This window comes from Vulpes vulpes, chromosome 9, assembly GCF_048418805.1.
Source record: "Vulpes vulpes isolate BD-2025 chromosome 9, VulVul3, whole genome shotgun sequence".
Lineage (NCBI taxonomy): Eukaryota > Metazoa > Chordata > Mammalia > Carnivora > Canidae > Vulpes > Vulpes vulpes.
Window position 1 is genome coordinate 104,275,589 of NC_132788.1, and position 9,456 is coordinate 104,285,044.

The 9,456-nt window shown below is 61.6% G+C and overlaps 1 protein-coding gene across 6 annotated transcripts in view; it reads left to right on the forward strand.

Moving 5' to 3' along the window:
• Positions 1 to 9,241, forward strand: part of CERS4 (ceramide synthase 4) — a 32,546-nt gene extending 23,305 nt beyond the window's left edge. For 5 of the 6 annotated variants that reach the window (XM_025985650.2, XM_072721579.1, XM_025985649.2 and 2 more), the window contains exons 2-11: positions 2,143 to 2,316; positions 4,291 to 4,408; positions 5,038 to 5,156; positions 5,252 to 5,309; positions 5,570 to 5,620; positions 5,951 to 6,043; positions 6,261 to 6,389; positions 6,769 to 6,875; positions 8,491 to 8,647; positions 8,739 to 9,241. In XM_025985650.2, coding sequence (XP_025841435.1) covers positions 2,144 to 2,316; positions 4,291 to 4,408; positions 5,038 to 5,156; positions 5,252 to 5,309; positions 5,570 to 5,620; positions 5,951 to 6,043; positions 6,261 to 6,389; positions 6,769 to 6,875; positions 8,491 to 8,647; positions 8,739 to 8,915 — 1,182 coding nt within the window. In that variant the 5' untranslated portion in view covers position 2,143 and the 3' untranslated portion in view covers positions 8,916 to 9,241. The remainder of the gene's footprint in view (positions 1 to 2,142; positions 2,317 to 4,290; positions 4,409 to 5,037; positions 5,157 to 5,251; positions 5,310 to 5,569; positions 5,621 to 5,950; positions 6,044 to 6,260; positions 6,390 to 6,768; positions 6,876 to 8,490; positions 8,648 to 8,738) is intronic. The other variant, XM_072721578.1, reaches the window with a different exon arrangement.
• The last annotated feature ends 215 nt before the right edge of the window (positions 9,242 to 9,456 follow it).

A 9,456-nucleotide genomic window follows, 5' to 3' on the forward strand; every position in this document is an offset into this window, starting at 1 on the left:
TTTTTGTAAGATTTTATTTATTCATGAGAGACAGAGAGAGAGAGCAGGCTCCTCGCAGGGAGCCCGATGTGGGACTCGATCCCAGGACCCCGGGGTCATGCCCCGAGCCGAAGGCAGACACTCAACCACTGAGCCACCCAGGCTCACACACATCACAGCTTGATGTGTGCTGCTTACTTTAAAAATGCATCCAGAAAAATAAGATGGCCTGATGAGGGGGGATGGAGGGGGGGATGGATGCGCTGGTCGATGTGCAATAGAGCAGATGAGCAAACTGTGGACAGTAGGCCTTAGTGGTGGGTTGTGGGTGTTCCCTGTAAATTCTTTTGGCTTTTCTGTGGGTTTGAAATTTTTAATCATGCATGTTGGGGGAAGTCATCCAGATTCCTCCCTGAAGCCCACAGGCGCTGCATGACCTGCCCCTGTCCCCCTCCTTCCTCTCTCCCCATCACTTATTCTGCTCCAGCCACAGGGGTGTCTTGCTGCTCCCCCAACACTCTGAGCTCAGTTCTGCCTCAGGGCCTTTGCACCTGCTGCTTACTTCTCTGAAAGTCCCTCCCTACCACCCCTTTTCTCTTCTGCATAAACCCAGGCCTTCCTTGTCTCCGGGTCTCTGCTCAGATGGCACCTCCTTAGGCTTTCATTGGTCACCCCATTTAAAATCATGGTACCCTGCTTATTTTCTAGCAGGCCCCAGCACACAGTGTTATCTCATTTATGAATCTGTTTACTTGTGTGGTGGCTGCCCCCCCCCCCCCCCCCCGCCCCACCGCTGGGCTGAGAGCTCCATGGGGATAGGAATGTGTCTGCTTTTTTCCCTGCTGTGTCCCCAACACCTAGCCACATGCTGGCATAAGTCAATCAGAGAACACCTCATGGATGGATGGTTGGACAGATGGACAGCCGGGTAGGCGGATGGATGGATGGATGGATGGACAGGTAGCCAGCTGGGCAGGTGGATGGTTGGATGGATGGATGGATGGATAGATGGATGACTGGTGGGTGGGTTGGCTGGTGGGTGGTTGGAGGGACAGATGGACAGAAAATGGGTGGAGGAACAGATAGGTAGATCAGCAGGTAAGAAGATGGATGGATGGACGGATGGACGGACAGATGGGCAGGCAGGTGGATGAATGGACAGAGGATGGGTTGGATGGATAGATGGATGGATGACTGGTGGGTGGGTTGGCTGGTAGATGGTTGGAGGGACAGATGGTTGGACAATGAGTGGATGGACAAACAGATCAGCAGGTAAGAAGGTGGATGGAGGGACGCCTGGGTGGCTCAGTGTTTAAGCATCTGCCTTTGGCTCAGGGCGTGATCTCGGAGTCCCGGGATCGAGTCCCGCATCGGGCTTCCAGCATGGAGCCTGCTTCTCCCTCTGCCTGTGTCTCTGCCTCTCTCTCTTTGTCTCTCATGAATAAATAAATAAAATGTTAAAAAAAAAAAGTGGATGGATGAAGGGATGGATGAGATGGGACTGATGGACAGATGGATGGATGTAAGGACAAATAAACATCCCGAGTGGGGACCAGTGTGGGGGCGGATCACTTGTCTTAAGATCTTGGTGGGGGCAGAGCTGCTGGGGCTCCTCAGGACGGCGCTGGAGAGCTTTCATGCCCTGCCTGCCGCTCCAGGGACCTGGCGAGCCTCGTGGCAGGCAGAGCCGGCGTTCGTGCCTGGGAGGATGGCCAGGGAGGGAATTGCGGGTTTCCTCAACTTTGGCATCTTTGGGCTGCGCTGGGGACACCTCCCCACGGTGTGGGAGACCTTCCCGGACACTTGGGAACCTGAGCTTATGCCCCCCGTCAGCCAGTCTCGTAACTTCTGGCTGCCTTTTTTACATCCATAAGGTGCCAAATAATGAGTGTTTTCACGAGATGTGCTTTGAGGGTCAGCAGCACCGGGGCAGCCCTTGTGGGCCTCATCAGGCTGGGCTGACGGGTGGGCTGCTGTCCCCGTTGGACACATGAGCTTGCGGTTCAGAGTGGTCGGGTCACTTGCCCGAGGGCACACAGTGCAAGTCTGTCCTTGACACGGGCAGTCATAAAGCCGAGGTCACCAGGCACTGGGGAGGGGTGGGGGGGGTGGGGGGGTCCTCCCGCATGCCGAGCTCCTGTTAACCGGACCCTGTGCCCACAGGATGTGGTCCAGCCTCAGCGAATGGTTCTGGCAGGACAGGTTCTGGCTCCCACCCAACAACACGTGGGCTGTCCTGGAGGACCGGGATGGCCTGGTCTTTGCTCACCCCCGGGACTTGCTGGCAGCCCTGCCCCTGGCGCTGGCCCTGGTGGTCATGCGCTTCACCTTCGAGAGGTGAGTGTCTGCATCGTTGCCACTCCCAAGGGGTGCGGTGCTCACCCTGGCTGCCCATCCTGGGTGGAGCCTGGCTGGGAGCCCCCGTGCCTTCCCCGGCCCCCCTGGAGCTGCTGCCGCCCACACACGTCCAGCCTCTGATGGCTGGGCTGCGGTCACGCACTGGGCTGGGTGTGCCAGCGTCGTCAGCGAATGGGGGAAGCCCCAGGGGGCAGGTCCTTGCTCTGCTGACCAAGGATGGCTCTGCGGAGGCCAGTGAGCAGAGGAACTCTTGCCCACTCGCTCCTGCCTCTCTCCTGTAGGATGGGCCCCTCTAGCCACCCCCCCAGCCCCCTTGGAGCCCTTAGCCCCCCTTTGGCCCCCACTTGGGGTCCCTGGCTTTGTCCTGCCCTGACCGCAGGGACATGGGAGCATCGTGCATCTTGCTTGGTCTCTCCATTCCTGAGGATTGCCCTGGATACAGGCTGACCCAGGGCACCCAGGGAAGACCCACTGAGGTGGTTATTTCTTTGACACCAACCACCCCCCCATCCCTGAACGCCTGCCCCAGGCTCACTGTTGCTCTGAGCAGCCTCTGCATCTTAACTCAGCTCTCGGTGCGACCCCGTGAGGCGGGACTGTCATGGTCCCCGTTTTACAGATAGGAAATGGAGGCACAGAGAGGTCAGGGGCCCGGCCTGTGGTCACACAGGGGGTAGGTCATCTGGGACCGAGGCTTTGCCTGAGGGATTCTAAGGGGCCCAAGTCCGTCAGGATTGTAAGGGTGAGTCTCCACCTTTCCCGCAGGGCGGGGACGGCGTGAGACTGTGCCCAGGTTCCCTACTGCAGCCTGGGGTTGGGGTGGGGGGTGTATTTAACTGATGGCTTCATCAGAGGTTAGTTACCACATCCTGCCCCTTCTCCTTTCAAAGGGCCATGGGGGTGAGATAGCCTTTCCAGGGTCGAAGGCAGAGGTTTTTGCCATTTTTTAAAAAATATGGTATTTATTCATGAGAGACACACAGAGAGAGAGAGACATAGGCAGAGGAAGAAGCGGGCTCCCTGTGGGGGCCTCGATCCCAGGACCCCAGGATCACGACCTGAGCCGAAGGCTCTCAACCACTGAGCCACCCAGATGCCCCGGTTTTTTGTTTGTTTGTTTAAAGATTTTGTTTATTTATTCTTGAGAGACACAGAGAGAGAGAGAGAGGCAGAGACACAGGCACAGGGAGAAGCAGGCTCCCTGCAGGGAGCCCGACATGGGACTCGATCCCAGGACTCCGGGATCACGTCCTGGGCTGAAGGCCGTGCTAAACCGCTGAGCCACCCAGGCTGCCCGATGCCCCAGTTTTTGCCATTTTTAAAATAAATCTTGGGCCAGTCTGCTCCTGCCTTGTTCTGTCACCTTGGGCACCCCTCTGGCCTGAGCCTCAATGTACCCATCAGGACAGTAGGGACCTTGATGAGAGTGAAATGAGCCAGCACCTACCGTGGACTTGCACCCCTGCTTGGCAGGTGTAAGCACTTGGTAAACGACAGCCCTGTCCTCCTCTGCTCCCCGTTGTGATGGAGTCTGGAATGAGTTCCCTGGGCTGCCCCGAGCCTCAGTTTCCCCAAATGAAGGGTGACGTTGGGATGCTGGCTACGCAGTTCCATCCGGACGCCTGGCCCTGGGGGCCCCTGGTGATGGGCCGGGGATCGGGCTCCTCCACCTGTCCAAACGGGGAGAAGGTACAGCCAGCGTGAGGGCCCGGAGCACCGTGAGACGGGCAGTGAGGGGACTCTCATTCCCGCCTGGGACTCTCTGGAGCTCCCCGAGACCCCGAAAGTTAACCTGCACATCCCCACCCTGAAGACCCACCGCCCAGCTGTCTTTCTTGGGTTCGGTCCCAGTGCAGCGGCTGGGCCACACCACCAGGCTCCCAGCGTCCCACCTGGTCCCTCTGAGCCTCGGTCTCCCCACCGGGATTGACAGGCTGTCTCCCCTGAACCCAGATTTGTTGGCCTGCCCCTGAGCCGGTTGCTAGGTGTGCGAGATCAGGCCAGGAAGCCGGTGAAGCCCAATGCCACTCTGGAGAAATACTTCCTCACGAAAGGGTGGAAGCCCAAGGAGGTGAGAGGCCCCCCATGCCCCCCTCCATCGCCATCGGCCTGCACAGCCCCCTGTGGGTGGGGCCCGGTTGTCAGGAACGGGGAAAGCCCGGGGCAGTCTCTGCACCCCCACAGTGCTCCTGTCCTGCCCCCCACCAGCCATAACCCCTGCGATCCATCCCAGCTGTCGGGGGGACAGATCCTGGGCCGGGCGCAGGGGGAGCAGGGAGGCCTCTGGGGTGACCAGAGCAGGCCTGCGACCTCTCCCCGTTGCTATCCACAGGCAGGGCCCTCTCCCTCCCTTGTCAGCCTCCCTCTGCACGTAGGGTAGGAGGCAAGGCCTCGGCGGAGCCACTGTTCTGGAAGGGTATAGAATAAAGCTCTGTGGGGGAGGAGGCTGGCCCACCCCCAGCCCCATTCTTAGCCCCAGTCCCCACCAGCCACCTGCCTCTCCTGTGAGCAGGGCTGGTTTTCATGTGGTCTGTTTGGGGGGCCACCCCCCGCCCCCCCATGGGCCTCCCTACTTCCTGCGTCCATAGGTAGACAGTCCTACAGGCGAGGTCTGGGGTGGGAGTGGGGGTACACAGCTGGGTCTCATCTGTCCTGGGACAGGGCCAGGGAGCCCTGGGTGACCCTCCCCCCTCCCCCCAGCCCCAGATGGCCCTCCTCGCTGCCCAGTGCGGCCTGACGCTGCAGCAGACCCAGCGCTGGTTCCGGAGGCGCCGGAATCAGGACCGGCCCTGCCTGACCAAGAAGTTCTGTGAGGCCAGGTGAGCCCAGGCGGGCCGATTTGAGGGGGGGCCCGGGGGGTGCAGGAGGAGGGCCCCTCTGGCCGCTGCCTCATGGGCTCCCTCCCCGACCGCAGCTGGAGGTTTAGCTTCTACGCCTGCACCTTCTTTGGTGGCCTGTCGATCCTCTACCACGTGAGTGTCCCCGGTGCTGGTGCCCTGGGCCTGGACTGGGGGGTGTGGGGCGGGGGGGCTCTGGCAGAGGAGGGCGCGTGTGCGGAAGCCGGAAGAGCACTTGGAGAGGTCGCGGCAGGCGTCCACCTAGGTGCCAGCGGAGGACTTGCCTTGTGTGGGAGCGGGGGTCGGAGTGAGAGCAGCCCTGGGGAGCCCCCCCCCCACAGGGTAGAGGGTCGGGCTCTGACCTTTGGGCAGTCTCAGACTCCACGTCCCCGCAGGAGTCGTGGCTGTGGATGCCGGAAATGTGCTGGGACAATTACCCGCTTCAGGTGAGCGGCAGGTGGGGGGCTTGCAGGCTGGGGGAGTGGGGGGGGGGTCAGACTTCCTTCAGCCACCTGGACATCACACGATTCCTGAGTTCCACTCCGTATTTTAGCCTCCCCTGTGTAAGGGAAGGGGGTTAGACGCCAGGCAACTCAGAGCGGGAGCTGCCGCAAAACCACTGCCCTTGACTACCCCCAAGGACAGGGAGCTCACCCCTTCTTCACTCACTGGGATTCCAGGGTCCTGGTTTTGAGCAAACAGGGAGGGGCCCTGAGCCATGACCCTGCCCCGGGGGAGCCTCCCCGCCCGCAGCTAACCTGGCCCGCACCCTGCAGCCCCTGAAACCCGCCCTGTACTATTGGTACCTCCTGGAACTGAGCTTCTACATCTCGCTGCTGATGACGCTGCCCTTTGATGTCAGGCGCAAGGTGAGGCCAGGCCGAGGATCTGGCTGGGAAGCGAGGCCCTGGGGGAGTTGTGACCCAGTCTCCCACGGGGAGGGGTGGCCTCACCCCAAACTCTCAGACCCCCTCCCCCCCCCAATGCCTCAGATGGGAGGCCCCGGGTCCACAAGGTGCAGGTGGGCTACCCCTCCCCCGCCTCACCGCCCAGCCTCATCCCTGCGTGACCCACCCTCTCCCACAGGACTTCAAGGAGCAGGTGGCGCACCACTTCGTGACCATCATCCTGATCAGCTTCTCCTACAGCTCCAACCTGCTGCGCATCGGCTCCCTGGTGCTGCTGCTGCATGATGCCTCCGACTACCTCCTGGAGGTGGGCCTGGCCCCGCCTGACCCCTGAGCCTGACCCCTCCGCTGCAGGGAGGCCCCGCCCCCTCCACCTCCACAAGGCTCCACCTCCACGAGGCCCCGCCCCTGCCCTCCTCCACCTCCACGAGGCCCCGCCCCTGCTCCACCTCCACGAGGCCCCGCCCCTGCTCCACCTCCATGGGGCCCCACCTCCATGGGGCCCCGCCCCCTTCTGGCCTCCAGGGAAATGAAGTTTCTCACGCCCCCTCCCAGAGGCAAACTTTCTAGGCAGTTCCTGGAGAGGAGGCCCTGCCCTTTCGCAGCATCCTCCTTCCCACCTGCTCCACCAGCCCCACCCCCCTCACCGTTGGCCTGAGGCCGGTTCTCTCTGCTGCCCTCCCCAGGCCGGTAAGATGTTCAATTACACGCCCTGGAGGAAGGTGTGCGACACCCTCTTCATCGTCTTCTCCTTGGTCTTCTTCTATACTCGCCTCGTGCTCTTCCCTACGCGGTGAGTCTGCCCTCGGGTCGGTTGGGGCGCAGGGTGGGTGCGTCTGAGATCCAGCCCTGCCTCAGCCGCAGTTTCCTGACCCACGGAGTCGGGGTGTGTGTGGGGGGAGGCTTCCAGGCTTCCTGGTACTGGGCACAGTGTATGCAAAGGCCCAGTGGTAGGAGAGGCAGAAATCTGGGCTCAGACATTCTCCACATGGAGGAGGAGGCAGGGTTCAGGCACCTGCTCACTAAAGTCTTTGCCCAGTCGGTTTGCTGAGCCTCTCACAGCAGAGGGAGCAACATGAAGATCGCTTGGTCAAATGGAGCGGACATGGGTGGGTGGGGACTATAATAAATAAGGTAAACAAATAGCATATAAAGCATGAGAGAGTGATGTGCTGAAGAGAAAATGAGATCAGGAAGGGCACAGGAAGTGTGTAGGTAGTTGGAATTAGGGTGGTCAGCGAAGACATCACCGGCGGCATTCACACAGAGAGCCTGGAGGGAGAGAACCGCACTGAGCCGAGGGGAAGAGTGGTCCAGGCTGCAGGCACAGCATGTGCAAAGTCCCTGGGGCAGGACTAGGCTTGGTGTGGAGATACAGCAAGGAGGCCCATGTGGCTGGAGCCCAGTGAGCGAGGTGGGGTAGGGAAGAGGGGACAGGGCAGGTCGTTGGGGGCTTTGGGGGCCTCAGGGAGGACATAGGCTTTTACCCCAGTGAGGAGGGAGCCCTGGAGGGCTGTGGGCAGAAGAGGGACAGACCAGGCTTACAGGTGCCCTCTGGTGGCTGCTGGGGAACAGCTGGTGAGAGGCCAGATGGAACTGGCAAGGGGGGCAGCGGAGCTCGGCAGGTGGGGTGGAGGAGACTGTGCTGGGCCATGTGAAGTGCTGTGACCAGTGGAGCTGGACCAGTGCAGATGACAGGTGGGTCCCCTCAGGGTCACTTGAGGGTCACGAAATGGGTCTGAGCTCAGAGTTGCTGCTTGAGGAGCAAGAGCTCAGCTCTGGCTGTGCTGGTTTGAGGGGTCTGTGGAGACCCCAGAAAAGTCAGGAAGGAGGCAATGGGCACACCAGCCTGGGCTTCTGGAGAGAGGCGTAAATGTGCAGAGTTCGCACCACAAGATTAGATGGGGCCACGGGGGGCCAGGTGTAGACGGGGCCCTGTCCTCGAGCCCCTGATATTTGCCAGTCAGGGGACCCTGTGGAGGCCCCGAAGCCACGTGGGGACGCATCGGGGAGGGCGGGCCAGCTGGCTGAGCGAGGCCCGTCACTGATGATCCCACCGGCAAGCTGGGGGCCGGCGGGGGGTTGGGAGAGCTCACTGCCGGGGCTCCGAGGATGGAAGAGAAAGTGTGAAAGAACACCCAGAGGAGCAGCTGGGCCTCTGAGCATCCCCTTGGGGTTCCAGGTCATTGACGACCAGTCAGGAAGCTGTGAGTCCTAACAACTTAATGTGACCCGGTGAGGAGAGGGGCTTAAATGCCCAGCTAAAGAGCATCGCTGTCATTCACTCAGGGGTGGGGTGGGCAGAGGGAGCCATGGAAGGTTCTGGAGCAAGGAGGGCCACACAAGTGAGCGGGGCTGCAGCCGCTGGTGAAGCCCCTCCTCTGGGTCCTGCCCCACCCCCCCTGTAGGATCCTCTACACCACGTACTACGACTCCATTGCCCAGTGGGACACCTTCTTCGGCTACTACTTCTGCAACACTCTCCTGATGGCGCTGCAGCTGCTGCACGTGTTCTGGTCTTGCCTCATCCTTCGCATGATCTACAGCTTCGTGAAGAAGGGCCGGGTAGGGCCAGGGAGGGGTGGCCGGCATGTGCCTCCCTGTGGGCCCTCCCCAGCCCCGCCCACGCCTCATGCCCCACCCCCCCGTTCCCCAGATGGAGAAGGATGTCCGCAGCGACGTGGAGGAGTCCGACTCGAGCGACGGCGAGGTGGCCCAGGAGCACCTGCTGCTGAAGAACGGCGCTGCTCACAGGCCCGGCGCGGCCCCCGCAGACGGTCCCCGGAGCCGGCTGGTGGGGCGGGTGGCCAACGGGCACACTGCGACCACATAGCCAGCCCAGGATGGCCTCGAGGGCCTGCCCCCTGTGCTCTGGGGCTTGGATTTGTGGGGCTGTTGGACTGGAGGCTCTGGAGACGGGGACAGCCCTCCCCCAGGGTCGGGAGGAGGGCGGATGATCTGTCTCCAGCCCCCTCAATGCCTTCCCTCCCATACCCTCCCCTCCCCCCTTCTCCCCTCCCCCACCTTCTTCTCCCCTCCCCTCCCCTCCCCTCGGGCACCTGGACAGAGCTCGGGAGGGTGGGCAGCAGGTCGACGCTGCAGCCCTCCAGAGCCACCTCCAGGCTGAAAGGCGTCCAATAAAACTTGAACGGAGCCACATTCTCTTGAGAGCTATGTCCCTGTTCTAGTTCCTCCTCCATCCCCGGAGGCCCCCAGGGGACTCTAATTACACTCCCATCTGCACCCAGGGACTCAGCAAGAAGTGGAGATGCCCCCCCCCCCACCTCCCCAGGTGAGTCCCTGGCTCCCAGCTGACACTGCGGCCAAGCCACCTCTTTCCAACACAGGGCAGCCTTGGGCCAGCCACGCACAGC